The sequence below is a fragment of the Jatropha curcas genome, chromosome 9 (assembly GCF_041381405.1).
Source record: "Jatropha curcas cultivar XTBG-Jc1 chromosome 9, XTBG_Jcur_1.0, whole genome shotgun sequence".
Classification (NCBI taxonomy): Eukaryota; Viridiplantae; Streptophyta; class Magnoliopsida; order Malpighiales; family Euphorbiaceae; genus Jatropha; species Jatropha curcas.
Genome location: NC_143159.1, coordinates 25462799 through 25479721, shown reverse-complemented (window position 1 = coordinate 25479721; position 16923 = coordinate 25462799). Strand labels below are relative to the sequence as shown.

The window sequence follows — 16923 nt, the reverse complement described above, 5'->3', positions numbered from 1 at the left end:
TTTATAATATTATAATTTCTTCATTAGTTGAACCAAAAAAAGAAGTCTCCTCAATAGTTATGGAAAAAAACAAATGATAATAGTAGCAATATTTATAGTATTATTGAGAAATAGGGAACATTAAGAACAACAAATCCGATTCCAATGAAGAATACAATTTTGGTACATTGCATACAAAATAATAACAACAAAATGACAAAAAATAAAGAAAAAAGAAAAAAAAAAAAAAAGAGGCTAGTGAGAGAGAGAGAGAGAGTGGCCCTTTTACAATTTCCACTACAAATCAATTCATTTATTGGCCAAGCCAAAATCTTTACCTTTATAAAAGCAAGGGAGAAAATGGACTCTTCACATACTATTCCATCAAACAGTGCCATCACTATATTTATTTTGTTCTCAATAACAACCATCCAATTAGCGAAAAATCTCGTAATGAAAAGACTTTGAGTTCGAGAATTTTCACTAAAACACCAATATATAATTAACTTTAAAAATCCTTTTTTAATTACTCAAAATAAATCTTATTATTATTATTATTATTATTAGATGATATGCAGAAAAGGCACCTTTATGCATGTAGCGTCTTTAATCTATCCTAATTAGTTGTTGTATATGAACGAAACACAACTAGACAGAAATTAATATTATTAACTCTTTAATCCTCTTTTTTTTTTTTTTGGTTATATGTTATGTAAAAAAAAATAATATTATAATATATTTTATATCAAAGAACATACCTAATTTTTAAGAAAACGACATGAGGCATACCATGTCAACAAAATAATCGAATTAATTCATAATAAAATTTTAAAAATACCATATAAAATTACTAAAATTAAAAATTTCGTGATAAGTACATAAAACCAATAAAGTTTAAACATTTTATTTTTGTCATTAGGCACAATATAACAAAACAACAAATCTATATTTAGGACTTTGGTTAACAAATTATTAGTATAAAATAAATATAAAAAAAAAGAAAACAACGTAAATATTATATTAGTAATTAGTGTTATATAGGAATATTCTATTACCTAAGGATCCCAAAGTGAATCATTTTGCATATTATCCCATTCATCGTCCTCAAAATCATTGCAGAACATCATAGCCTCTTCTGCCATTGCCATTTGCATCCACATCTTCGGTGAATCCAAAGGAGACTCGTTAATAGCCTGAATTTGACTCTGCGAGAGTCTAACTGTCACCGGACCGACAACATTGGTCGAGCTAGAGCCGCCACTATTACTATTACTACCACCACTACTACCGCCACTGCCACCCTCTCGCTCAGGCGGCCTAAGACGAATAGCAGCCTCATGGGCCGCCATGCGAATATCATCTCCATTAGAGCTTATAGGCTTTGGAAGCTCATTAACCAACTCAGGAAAATTAAGCTTAGCTTCACGTCCTCTGAAATGCAAAGCCGCTACATCATAAGCTGCTGCTGCCATTTCTGGCGTTTCGAAACTCCCTAACCATATTCTGGTTTTTTTCCCTGGCTCACGGATCTCCGATACCCATTTCCCCCATTTTCGCTTACGTACCCCTCTATAGATAGATGGGGTACCGCTTTGGCTACTGGTTTGCTCTTGCATTAAAGAAAGTTTTTTGCTTGAATTGAATGTGCTAACTGGTAAGGAATAATGTCATCTGGTTATATGTATATATAGATGTGGAAATTAGAATCAGAATCCATGAGGCTTCCAAGCAGTTGCAGAAGTGAAAATGATATGTGCTTTACTTAGGTTCGTGTTCCTAACGTCACTTTAGGTTGTTTGAATCCTAGGAAAGGAAAATAAAATTTAGGATTTTGATGAAATAACCAATCAAAGAATGGCAAGTGTACGAGTTTTTCTGAATGCAAAAGATTGGATTTTTATTTAGTTTGTGGAGGCTAAGAAGAACCCAACAAAATGGATATTGTTATTAATTAAGATTAATTAACAACATAAAAATATTATTATTATTATTATAATTATGTTTTTCTCCTGTTTATAACGCGGTTTGAAACCAGGTGGAGAAGCAGGAGATGGGCTGAGAATGATTGGGACCCACTTTATATTTGTGTATCTCTCTATCTATGATCTATAGACATAGATAGAGAGATAGAGAGGTCTCTGTGTATTTATTGGTAATAAAGTATTTGTGGTTATTAGAGCAGAAATGGTTATGGTTTTTAGCTTTCTTCCACAATGGAAGGAATTGAAATCGAAATTGCAGTAAGTGAAAGATGGAGATGATGACGTCTTTATGATTTGTGGCTGGCGAGAGAGACTGTGGGTATTCGAACAATACCGACAATCATGTCGGGTCTAGAATTTATAGGTTTCCGAACATAAATTAAAGTCATTGGTTTTGGTTATAAGAGAGAAGAAAATCAATTTGTGATTTGAGATAATCACCGAGTGAAATGCACTTTTTGCTCAATTATCAATTCACTTGATTTATCGTTTTGATTGAAGACATGAAGAATAAAATTAGTAGAAAGTGAAGAATTTTTTTTTTTTTTTGAATTTTGGGTTTAAAATGTAATTTTTTTAAAAAACTTTAGAGTGCTAAAACATAAATTTATTCTAAGAAATACTCGATCCATCCTTAAAAAGATGAAATTGTTTTCATTTTGTGTTTGTCACAAGTTATAGGTTACTTTCCCTTTTGAAAGTATAATTAACTTTTTAATTGTTTAATATACTCTTATTTAATATTCTTTTTTTTATTTCATTCTTTGTTGAAATTAACATTTAATATCAATATGGGAGATATTAGAAGAAATATGGGTAAAATTAATTATTTAAATTATATTAATTATTGCCTTCAAAAATAATTATGTTAATCATTTTTCATTAATTTGTGTGAGAGTAGAAACAAAGAGACTAAGGAAGTATGTATTTTTGAAGCTTAGAACAACATGGGAGCCTTTTAGTTCATACAATTCACACTCCTAGATATTCATGGCGCCTCCTCCACCATAGTGTGAGAGTTGGGAGCAACTCCAAAAGCAAGATGATACTGATGGCTCAAGGGTCAAATTCTAATCTCAGAATTTTGATGATTAAAACAAAACAAATAAATTTAAATTATATTATTTGTGCTAATAATATTTTATGCAGAATACTTATGGAAAGTAACAAACGAACAAGGCAAGTCCTATAAAATCCATAGTGTATGAAGACATCCGAAGACCCTAGTGGTTAGGTCTTTAGGATTCATTGTAGAATAGAGAGAAAATTCATCTATAAGCACAAAAATTAATCTTTCTCTTATAAAAATTTTTTCGAAAAATTAGATTCTTCAAAATAAATCTTCTCGTCAAAAAGTTGTTTTCGAAATTCCTTTTAAGAAATCGAAATGATTCAATTACCTAAAATTAAAGAGATTATGTCTCTAACGATTTTGGTAATAAACCTTATGCTTTCTTTTTCGGAAATCCTCTTTGAACATCTAAGAATTTTAACTTATTCTCTAACCTAAAACGAAGGAAGATCTTATTTTTTTCGTTTTAGTAAATAGTATCTTTTCGAAAAATATTTCTCAAATAAATTGCTTTCGAAAATCTTTATGTTTAAGGAAAGAGAGATCGTCTTCTATTTTCCTACCAAAAGGATAAAACAAATTTTTGGTAACTAAGATTTTCGTATCTTCTAAATAAGGAAAGCAAATATTCTGATTTCAAAAAGAAATATCCACTTTCTAAAAATGAGAGTTACAAATCTCTCTATAAAAAGGAGTTTTTCACTCTTTGAAATGTGTGGAAGAAAGAGTTTTCGTTTTAAGAGTATTCACCTATTGATTACATCTTTATCTCTCAAAACTTACTCTCTACCCCTGTTTTTCTTTTCATCTTTATACTTTTATGTTTTTATCTTTAAAAGAGAAAAGAATTTTTATAATAACTACTTTTGAAAAACATTTTTGTGTTCTAAACGATTTTCTAATCCGAAAAACTGTTTTTCCTGTGCTTATATTTGCATTTCTGTCTGTCTATTTAGATTCTGATATCTTTAGTAGACAGGTCTTTATTTGATAAACAATTGTGTAATAGCTTAGGTAAGAAGCTATTGTGAAAGAGGTTATCAAGCAACCTTCTCCGTGAGAGAGATTCTAATATCTTGAATTGAGTTTCTGTACTCTGTCAAAAACAGAAAGAGTTGAGGTTAACTAGAACCTTTGGAAAATCTAGTGGGATAAAGGGTAGATATAGGTGTTGATCGATTGTCTTGTACTATTGGTTTGTCTCTTACCCTTGAAAAGAGATAACATAGTTGAGGATCTCAAGATGAGTCTTGGGGAGTGGATGTAGGCGAGTTAGTGCCGCACTACTATAAATCACTGTGTTGATCTTTTTAATTTCTGAACTTTTGCTTGATACTGCTTTACTTACACTTCTGTTTATATTTTAGAAATGCTAAGATTGTTAATGGATTTGATGTTCTAAAACTGAAATAAGTCTTATCTTCTCTGAATTTTAGAACTCTGGAATTCTGATAAGTGAATATACCAAGTTCTAAACTGTTCTTCTATTTACAGTATATTTCACTACTTAGGTTTCTAATCAGTTTTCTAAACTCGATTAAAGCTTTGTGAAGCAGTTCTAATTTCAATAACTGTCTCTCACACAATCTTATATGATTTTCTAAACTTTATGAGAAAGCTCTAAATACAATAGCTTTCTGTCATAAAGAAGTTCTAATATTGAATAAGACATTGTGAAGCAGTTCTAATTAATAGCTCCACTTTGCATAGTCTTTTTATAAAACTTTGTGAGGTAGTTCTAATCCATAATTTATTCTCACAAGTTCTCTATTTTTCCGCTGCACTTAGAATTCTGAATTTTGTTTTAAAATCTAAAATTTATATTTTTAGAAAACTCAATTCACCCCCCTCTTGGGTTGTGCCATACATATACGGGACCCACAGGTACTCCGTCAACAGAGTTGACAAAGCAATCATAAGACACAACAGTTTTCTATCATGCTCCTATAACAAATGTCTCTTTGTTGATTCATACGCACATAAAAAGCAATCTTGTAAAGGTGAATAAGAAATTATATAAACCAACTAGTCCTCCAAGAAGCTAGACCTCTTAAGCGCTTCCTTTCAACTATAGCTTCCCGAAATGAAAGTAATTAGAGTAGAATAGTACCATATACCCTATCACCACCATAGATTGAAATGACAATCTCATAGATAGGATATCTATAGGAGGTAATACACGTGAATTAAAATAAAGAAGATTTGTTGATTTTATTCTCTCTCCGTCTTTTTTTTTTTATTTTTTGAAAGGCAATACTACATATTTCATTAAGATAAATCAAACAACAAGGAACCAACAATAATAGAAGGAGGGATAGGACCACACTCCTTCAAATCAGACATAAAATAAGCATTAGTTGCTAGAAGATCAACAACCTTATTCGCTGATCTTTTAGCATAAACAACAGAACAATGAGGAAGTTCTTTAAGGAGAGCCTTACAGTCTAGGATTAAACAACTAAAGTAAGAGGTGTTGACTTTACTATGCTGCATCGCCTGGACTAGAAGAAGAGAGTCTGTTTCAAACACCACACGTTGAAGGCCCTTGCCTTTAACCCAACTCAGTGCCTCTCTAAAGGAGAGAGCCTCTGCCACCTTAGGATTAAACCCACCATATAAAGACAGCTAACATGCATTCACCATAAACCCATCTTCATCTCTTAGTACCCAAATAGTACCTGCAACAGGCGACGTTGGATGCACAACTGCATCACAGTTGCATTTCAGGAACGTTGCTAGAGTTTTACCCATCTAACAGTATCAGATGGTTGAAGGCCAGGCGAGACAGATGTATGAAGCTGGGCTTACTGCCAAGCAAGTAGCTAAGAGTGGGCCTGAGATAATAAAGTCACAGCAGGGGTGTCAACATTATTCCAAAGAACTGAGTTGTGATGGGTTCATATTACCCACAGAGTCATATGCAATTTTTCCACTTCATTTGTACCATAATTCAGCATTGCAGAACTCAATCATTCTTCTATGGAGATATTTTGATGCAACTGGTGAAAGGTTGCAACACCTAGCAAAATAGAACTCCAACAAATTACTGCAAACTCACAAGTAACAAGCATATGAATCAAAGTTTCCAGCTGATAATCACAGAGAGGACAAGCACCATTAATATCCAAACCTTATTGAATCAGTCTAGCTCAAACTAGAATACAACCATTAAAGATGTGCCATAATAAGATTATGACCTTAGGGGTATCTTCAAAGCCCAGACTTTTCAAAAAATGTGCCATGTCAAGCCTTGCTGCTGCAGCATTTTTTGTCTGCAGTTAAACTCCTGTACGCACTATGGATCGAATAACTCCCGCTCTTGTCAAACAGCCAAATCCAGTCATTAGATCTACATTCAAAGCTCAATGGAACTTCTAGAATTAAGCTTCTATCGCAGGCATTAAATAGTGACTCTACCACTTCCCTCTTCCATGGCAGTCCATCCTCTGATATAAGATTTTTAACAGTAAAAATATCACAATCAGATGGCATAGTGGAGCTTTCCCAAGCATTAAGTGAATCCAGAAGCCACGCATCTGACCATACTGATATAGAATCACTAGTACCCACTCGCTTAATAACTCCTGATTTCACCGGAGGAATAGCTTTGAAGATGCTACTCCATATGTAGCTGGGATTTGATCCAAGTGTTGCATCAAAAACAGTAGAAGACGGATAATAATGAGCCTTGTATATACGAGATACCAAGGAATCAAGACTATGGATCAAGCGCCAAACTTGCTTCCCCAAGAGCGCAAGATTAAACTCATGTAACCTCCTAAAATTCATACCCCCCATTACTTTAGGCTGACACAGTAACTCCCATCTCTGCCAGTGAATACCCTGAGATCCAGCCGAATTATTTCCCCTCCAAAATCTATTTATCAAACGTTGCAGTTGTTCATAAATTCCTAGTGGAATAAAAAATACACTTATAGTGTATGTTGGTAGGTCTTGCACTACAACTTTGAGAAGAACTTCTTCACCAGCCCATGACAACAAAGATCTATTCCAACCTTGAATTCTTTTCTAAACTTTATCTTTCAAAAAAGCAAAGACCTCATTTTTATTTCTTCCAACCGTTGAGGGGAGACCTAGATACTGCCCCAACCAAATCATCACTTTCCCCTACTTGTAGAATATCCCGAATTTTGTTTTTCACAGGCTAAGCAGTGTTTGGGCTGTAAGCAATAGAGGACTTCCTAAAATTTATAGTTTGGCCTGGGGCCCTTTCATAAGCATTAAGCACTCCTTTAAAGAAGCACACTCAAATTCTATTGCATTGAAAAATAGAAGACTATCGTCGGCGAAGAACAAGTGATTTACAAAAGGGGCACCTTTAATCACGCTATACTCCATTAACATGCCTCTTTGTTCTCAGACTCGAAGCAGCAGTGATAGGTCCTCTGCACAAATTATAAATAAATATGGAGAAAGGGGGCATCCTTGTCTCAGGCCCCTTTATGGAAGTACAGGTCCCAGTTCCTCGCCGTTATGCAACACAGAGTACCTAACTGAAGAAACACAAAACATTATCAGCTTAATCTAGCCCCATTCAAAACCCAGTCGTTCCATCATACCCTGTAGAAAATCCCATTCCATACAGTCATAGGCTTTGCTCATGTCAATTTTCAACGCTGCTAATCCTACTAAACCTTGTCGTTTCCGCTTAAGATGATGAGTTACTTCATAAGCAACCATAATGTTGTCTGAAATTAGCTTGCCAAGGATAAAAGCATTTTGAGATGGGAAATAAATGTGGAAGAACTCTTTTCAATCTATTAGCAAGTACTTTGGCAATGATCTTATAAAGGACATTCACAACGCTATGGGACGATGATCAGACATAGAAACATGTTCCTTCTTCTTTAGGATGAGGGCTATATGAGTATCATTTAAGCTCAGCGAAAACAAACATGAGTGGAGAAATTCCAAACAAGTTGCAACTATATATAGGCCAACTATATGCCAATGTTTCTGATAAAATCCCGGATTATTCCATTCGGACCCAGGGATTTATCCGGAAACATTGAGAATACAGCTTCTTTAATCTCATCTACTTGGAAGGAGGCACCCAACATCTAATTATGATATTCCGAAACCAGAGTCTGCACATATGAGAAAACATCAGATCCCAAACAACCGTTAGAAGAAAAGAGCTTCTAGAAATAGTCCACCGTTAAATCTTCCAACCCATGGCCTTGTTCCCTCCAATCACCTGCTTCACTATGCAAATGAGTTATGAGTTTGCGTTTGCGCCTACAGGAGGCTTTAGCATGGAAGAACTTTGAATTTGCATACCCTTGCAACCAGAACTGTTTCGAGCATTGCTTCTAATAAAGTTCCATCTCTTCTAGACTGCGTTCATAGAGCGAACCAATGTCTAAATATTGAGCCACTAAAGTTGGGTCTATTCATTTTTGGAGCAATTCTAATTGCTTCTTCAGCTTAACCACTTTCAACCGCCTCTCCATCAAAAATCCACTGCCCTGTTCATTCAAATCCTTCCCACAAGCATTGATTTTCGACCACTGAAAGACTGGGGTTGGAAAGCCAAAAGAGCTCAATAATAGTAATACATCCTAGTTCCCCTAACCACTGGTTCTCGAAACGAAATCGAGATGTACCTCTGGGAGTAAGGACCGATGAAGGTTTTTTCAAAAGGGGGGAGTGGTCAGATGCTCTCATCGGAAGGTTTACAACCTTGTGATTCAGACTCTGTTGAGGCACTACTGTACCCGATCACTTGACCCATTCCCCCTCTCTCAAGTGAAAATATAACCCTCCATACCCAAGTCATGCAGACTTCTTGCGTGTACAACCTCTCTAAACCCGTCAAACAACCGTGAAGGATGAGGATGGAGTCCGCTTTTCTCTGATTCACAAATAACATCATTAAAATCCCCCATACATCACCAAGGCAGGGAGGATTTGTGCTTTAGAGTTTTCAAAAGGTCCTAGGAATCACGACGCTGGCTTCTATTGTATGGCCATAAAATCCCGTTAAGTGCCAAGACTCCTGATCTGGAAGGGATACCACCATATCTATATGGAAATTTGAATAACTAAGGAGCTGAGTAGTATTTTTATGCTTCCAAAATAGGGCCAGGCCTCCACTTAAAACTCTACTATCTACCACAAAGCTTCCCTCAAAACCAATATCTTTGCAAACAACATTTATTTTTTCCCTACTAACTTTGGTCTCAATTAAAAAAATGAAACTGGGCTTGTATGTACAAGTCATGTCCTTAAGGACTCAAACTGTATGTGGGTTGCATAGCCCATGATAGTTTCCAACTGATGGAATTCCTAATGTGCGATGGGTCTGGACCCTAGGACCCACCATAGAAAAGCATCAGACTGCTCAGTCAAAAGGTCAACACTCATAACCATCCCCATTTCATCTTGGGCTTTCCCATCATCACAAATCCTTCTTTTTCCATATGCCACTTGGGGCCCAATGAGAGAGTTGTTAGGCCTAATTTCAGCAAGAGTTCCCACAAAGTTGTTATGCCCAGTGTGGGTTTGTTCCTTCCCCGACACAATAGCCACTCCCTTCCTTCTAACAATAGCTTCCTTGCCACGATTCCCTTTTGTAAACGTCATGAAAATAGGATAATTTGGTAACTACTCTCCACAAACTTCTGTAGCCCCCACTATCCCCTCTTCACCACTTCCAATTCCAGTTGACGGTTGCTCCTTCAATAACCAACGATTTCCTACTGCCGTAACTGTCCAATGTGATCCTCCTTGTAACTCAGGACCGTACAGGCGCTCAGTTGGGTTTCCATAACTCACAGCCAACCGATTACAGAATCTCTCAGCATGGCCTATGATGCCACAGTTAAAACAAAAGCTTGGAAGCCATTCATACTTGAAAGCTATCCATAACCGTTCTCCCCGGTCTCTTTATCCACATACATTGTTTAAGAGGACAACAACAATCCAATAAAACTCGAACCCGCATGTATCCTTTCCACATGCCCGAGAAATTGGTCTTATCAGCACTCACAAACTCGCCCAAGTAGTTGCCAATGGATTGAGCCACCTTCGTCGAAATGAATCCATTTGGAATATCATGGACTTGTATCCAAATGTAGCACTAACAAACTTGCCCAAGTAGTTGCCAATGGATTGTCATTCCAACTTATGGCAGTAACGTGGTATTAACTCCCTAACCAATTAATTTTTATAAATTCAACCCGAATCAAATATTAATTTCGATAAAAGTAGATAAATCGACCAATCGAACTCCTTTTCAACAGGCTAACCAAAATGATTAGTTTGATGCAATCAGTTAATTTGCACATCCCTAACTCTCCTCCTCACTAAACAAATCGACATATCTCTAAGGAACTAACTCACTTTTCTGAAGCCTTTGGTCTTCGTTCCCATCTCTTGGTTTCTAACTAGTCTTATTAATAATTGGCTCAAAAAAACGTTTTTCTCCTTTGTGAATCTCGTAATATCAAAGTGATTTTGTTTTTTTTTTTAATATTAGAGGAAAATCTTGAACGTGAGTCTTTATCAAGTTATATATATATATATATATATATATATATATGATTCACCTGAATTTATTTTTAACGGATTTCAATATTAGTTAAATTAGTTTGGGACAGATATAAATACTCCCTCCGTCCTATTTTATTTGCTTGTTATTCCTTTTATTGATGTCTCAAAATATTTGTAAGGTTTTAAAATTTAGATATGTAAATAAGTAAATAATTATTTTTCTCATAATAACATTTATGATTATTGATTAAACGAATTAATGTCTTAATGGGTTAGAGTAAAAAATGGCAAAATAACTTTTATTGACTAAATTCTTAATATGCGTGTTTTGTCAAGCCATGCAAACAAAATGGGACGAGGAAGTATTAGATTTGCTACTACTACAGGGAATTTGGATCAGATTTGAGTATAAAATTTTAAGTAACCTTGGTACCCATTCCATCTAAAAATAAATTAAAAAATTACTAAAATTCAAAGTTTGAATATAGAAAGTTAAATCTCAAATGAATTGAAATATTATGGTGTTACTTATTAATAGTTGTTGAATGAATTTTTAATTTATTATTGGATGATATTACACTTTTAATTTCATTCAAAAATAATTAAATTGTTAGGGGTGTCAAAATGGATTGGCGTGTCGGGTTCGACACGGATTCATATAACATGTGACACAATTAGGATCAATGCGAACACGGTCTATTTAATAATCGTGTCAAATTTATCAACATGAATATGACTCAAAAATTAGACAAGTGACACAAACATGATACGTATAACTCGCCTAATATCATAAACAGATTAAATGGGTTATGTTGACCCGTATACGATCCTTGTAACCTGTCTAATATCATAGACAGGTTAAATAAGTCATGTTGACCTATATGCGACCCACTTAACCTGCTCATGATATTTTTAAGTTTAACATACTTAACTCAAATTATATTTCAAAATTAACTTTTACACGTAAATGCATAAATTTTTCTAGATTTGCTACTAAAATAAAAAAAAATAATATAATAAAAGTTTAAATAGGATTTTAGTTGGAGTATTTATGTCTGCCCTTAAATAAATGGGTCACTCCCCTAACCCGCATATCAACTCGTGACATAACACATAAATTCATGTTATATATGAGTGGCCGGTTTGTGACACGAAATACAAAATTCTATCTCATTGAGATATATCGAAAAAGTTACAATGCTAAGATTTTGCTAATTTGGTATCCTGCGAAGCCTTTTATCAAGGTATCGATAGTAAAAGCCATGCATAGTATGACCTGCATCAAAAAATGCATACACACTATTATTTTTAATATTGATAATAATTTGAGAATTTAACTAATTATATTGAAATAAGAAATTAAGTTTTTTTTTTATTTTATGTTTATAATTTATTATAATGACTGTTTATTTATTTAAAAATATTAATGTATTATACTTATTTAGTGCAGTGTATACTAAGAGTATGGATATTTTAACTTTTTAAAATTATCGTATTCCGTGCATTCTCATATCTCGTGTTCTGTATCTGTGCAACGTAGCTGCTAATATATGAGATTACTTAAACACATGAAATTTTCTTTTGCGTTTGTATTTTGTACATGAATTATCTTTAAAAAAAAAAAGCAGGAACTAAAAGGTCGCATTTACAATTTTCTGAACTAATTTTATTATTATTTAAAAATTTAAAAATTTTATATTTGAATTGTTGATTATTATTAATTTATAAAATAATTAATTAAATTACATATTCAGATATTGTGAATTTGAATTTGAATTTTTTATAATATATTTATAAATTTATACATTTATAGTTTTAAAAAAACTAATAAGACCCCATTTTTTTTTTTTTTAGAAAAAATATACTAATAAGCACAAGTGTCGTTGTCTAAAAATCTTATGAGCTTTAAGTTTAGACATGATTAATTGAATCGAATTGAAGGTATTGTAATTTCAATAACACAATAATTTAATATAACAACCTGTGGGAAAAATAAGTCTTTTAATAATGTATATTATATATAAAAGTGGAAATGAGGGGATAATAGGATTCAATAATGTTTTTAATAAAATTTAAAATATTCTCAAATAATCTTATTGATGATCAATTAAATTTTATTTAAATATTATGCTTAATAAATAATTAAAGTTAACTATATATTAATAAATATTTTTTTATTTTTAATTATTATATTATAAGGCTACATGAAAATTAAAAATTCTTTTATTTGCTATATATGTTTTTAAAATTTAGGATTTAAATTAAATTTTAGAGCTTAAACATATTACATACTTCATGTAGTTATTATATACATTATGTTGCTCTCTTTAACTTAATAGATAATGAAATAAATTTATAATTTACAATCTAGATATATCTGGGAGTAAAGAAGGGAATTATGAGATTTTCTAAAGTAGTCTTAGTTTTAATTTGGAATTCTTAATACATCATTTTAATTAACTTTTTATGCATTTTAATCAGAAAAAATAATTCTATTTATGCTTTTAAAGATACTTTTTAGTTGTATTTTTAATTCTTTTTAATAAAAAAAATAGATTTACATTTATATTTTTGAATATCCTTTTAGTTAGATTTTTTATGTATTTTAATTTGAGAAAATATGTATATGTATAGATATTCTCTATTTGATATTGTAATATTATTGTCCAATGATTTTTGTGATTAATAGTTTTTTATGATCTTAATCATATATTCTCATATTATATTGCTTTTTGGAAGATAAATCGAAAATCTTAATTCAACTATTGAAAATAAGTTAAATATAATGAAATTAAAATAATTTTTTTTAAAATATATTATTTCTCTTTGATTTTTTTTGGAGAGAATGTGTGTACACTTATTTGAATCATTTATATATTATTATATTTTAAATTTTTTTTAATTTAATAAAAGTAATAGAAGTATGAAATTATAGAATTTGACTAATATTAAAAAAAAAAATTTTTTTTAGTCTAATGAAATCTTTTTTAAAAAATAGGATATAAATATTTGAATTTGCTATAATTTTTATTTTCAACTTTTCTATATTAAAAATGAAACAAAGAGAAAATTCAAGAGCTCTATTTTTATTCAATATTTTATTTTTTTATTTTTAAAATTTATGGAAATTATTCTATGATTTAATTAGATATATTTTTTTAAATATTTTTTAAATAGATACAAAAATAATTAGACCATTAAAATTTTAAAATTTTTTCAAATATTTTTTATATATGACTTGATAAAGTACATTCCATTACCAATATTGTTATTTATCACTTCACATGTTGATTCCCATGTGGAGTTGAGAACTTTAAGCAATTTATTCTGGATTATGTGCAAAGACATGGTCTAAAATATTAAATAGTATTGATAAAATTTCAGCTTAATTTCATCTGACGAAAATAATTGATGTAGAAATCAAAACCATGTCTTATATTAGCTATGCAAAGTAAGTCTTGATTCATTAGATTAATATTATAGTATCGCCAAATTATAGAATATTTTGCAATATGGTAAATGTAAATTTATAGTGATTTTATATAATTAATTAACAATAAAATTATATATTTTTTATTAAAATGAGAAACAGAAACATCATTTGTTTTCAATTAGATATTACAGTACAAAACATGTTATAAAATTTCATTGTATATATAAAGTGCAACATTAATTAATCATTGTATTTATTTTAATTTAAATAAGAATTTATACTTTAATATTATATAAATAACAAAATTAAACGAGTAAAGTTAACATGCAACGCACATCATATAGAACTAATATTACTAAATACAATTTATAAAATATTATTTATAACAATAAAACAACTCCTAGGAAAAATAAATCTTTAATATGTATTTATAAATTAAAAACTATCAAAACAATCAGCTCTGCGTGTGACATCCTACTGAATCGAATCGTTGCATAGAGTCGAGTCGAGTCGAGCCAAACTAGAACCCGGTTCGAGCCATTAGAGTCCAGAGTGGGGTAAAATGGGATTTAAATTAAATACTTAATTGCATTGGACTTAATTGAATGAAACATAAAGATAAAAGTATAAGGATTAGGACCAAATTGAAATAAAGTATAAAGTTGAGGTATTATTTGGTAATTTGTAACATACATGTAGAGATAAATTTAGAAGTTACCCAACAATTCCATTCACTTTCCCTTTTCCATCTTCTCCTTCATCTTCTTCCTTCACTTTCCCTTCTCCATCTTCTCCTAAATCTTCCTGTGTAGTGTGATGATAGTGATAAGATATGTTGCTGAATGTTGAGTAATAGGTTTGAGAATGTTGATTAAGCATGGGATGCATTGAATAAATGATTTGGAGATTGAAGTCATGCTGAAACAGGTTTGGTGGAAAACTGACCAGTAACTTCAACCTGACTTTGAACCTGTGTACTGATGGAATTAGGAAGTGGTATAGAAAAGTTATTTGTTCCTTTATGTTTTAGCTGTCTATGAGCTTTGGAATCACCTAAATTGGACTTATAAATTGAAAGATATGCCCAAAATAGTACAAACTGTGTAGGTTGAAAATCAAAATCTGGGCGGACTGGAAGGTGCTGCTTTAGCTCAATATTTGCCTACTTTACCAACATATGTCAGAGAGGTGGTAGAAGACATATTTGTACCCTAATGTGTTATCTAACCATAGAATTTGGACTCACCTAAATGGGCCTTATAAATTGAGAGATATGACTAAAATGGTACAAACGGTGCAAACTGAAAACCAACAGTTGGGCAAACTGGAAGTTGCTACTTTAATTCAATATTTGACTACTTTACCCACATCTTTCAGAGAGGTGGTAGAAGACATATTTGTACTCTCATGTGTTAGCTAACCATAGAATTTGGAATTACCTAAATTGGCCTTATAAATTGAGAGATATGACCAAAATGTTATAAATTGTGCAAACTGAAAACCAACAGCTGGGCAGACTAGAAGTTGCTACTTTAGCTCAATATTTGACTCCTTTACCCACATATTTCAGAGAAGTGATAGAAGACATATTTTGTACCCTAATTTGTTAGCTAACCAGAAAATTTAGAAATACCTGAATTGGACTTAAGTAGAAAGAGTTATGCTAGAATTTGTAACACATGTACAGGCTGCCCTAGCAATTTATCAATTGTTTCTACCTTACATGCAAGTTATCAATTGTTTGCATTACTACTCATTAGATGTTACTTGTATTTGTCTACGAAAAAGCATGAAACAGGTTAGAAACATACAGGATGAGATAGCATACAGGTAAACAGTCTGGTTTATGACTTTTATGAATACTTTAATATGTTTATTGTATTATTAAAATACAAATAATATGTTCCACTGAGGTTAGGTGGAAAAAACGTAGATAAGACTATGTCGCGACATAGAATAACAGATCTGCGCCCCATACAGTTTGGTACTCCAACTACAGGTCGTTGAGTGGATATGATTTATATACGGGTCATAGCAGCCCAGCCATACAGTATTCATCCAGTTTCATCTAGTTCTTCTTATCACTTAGGTTTCACTGTAACCTTATGGAGCCATACAGTTATGAGATTGTATTATGTATAAATTATAAAAGGTGCATAATGCATACAGCATAATAAACAGCAAGTAAGATCATGAAAGTATAATGATATGTGTGATTACATGTTTATTTATTTATTTCTTATTAAGTTGAGATATCCACTGAATTTTATTTGCTCAGCGAGTTACCTGTTTTAACTCGCAAGTTCTAGGCTTGGACCGTAGAGAATCATCTTTACAACTGCTGCAGTTCATCATTTGAAGACCCAGTCTTCAGGGTAGCTACTCATTTTGATATTTTGGTTCTGTCTATACTTATCATGGCATGTACAGGGCACATAGTTGGGTCCATTTCATTTTGAAAACTATTATCATGTCTTGTAAATAGTAAGCACATAGCTGTATCTAACTAATGTCGAAAGCAACAGCATGACATCATATTTAGCCTACAGGATGATATTAGCATGACAGAACATAGGTTCAACCAGATTGTAGCATCTCGGCTCAGTTCATTCGAGTTAATGGATGGACCAGAAAGGGACGTTACACTGCGCGGACCTCCACTTAATTACAAATAGAACAAATATATTTCTAGATAATTTATAATTATTACACATTAGATATAAATAATTCAAAATTAAATTTATTAGAAAAAATTAATATCATTGATGAAAAGATAAATATAGCTGGAAATATGTACTACAATAAAATATTTTTCTTAATGCATTTAATATTTTATGATTATGTTTCTTAATTTGTTCATATTTTTATTTTTAATTTGATCGTAATTTACATCTCTCTCTATAAGGAATGGTACTCCAACTTCCTTGACGCCGTCATCGTTA

The 16923-nt window shown here is 32.0% G+C and overlaps 1 protein-coding gene across 1 annotated transcript; it reads right to left on the bottom strand.

Moving 5' to 3' along the window:
• Positions 1-858: 858 nt before the first annotated feature.
• Positions 859-1897, bottom strand: LOC105638123 (ethylene-responsive transcription factor ERF021). Its single transcript, XM_012221865.4, has one exon. The coding sequence runs from the start codon at positions 1593-1595 to the stop codon at positions 1035-1037; it is 561 nt and encodes a 186-aa protein (XP_012077255.1). The 5' UTR covers positions 1596-1897; the 3' UTR covers positions 859-1034.
• Between the last annotated feature and the right edge of the window lie 15026 nt (positions 1898-16923).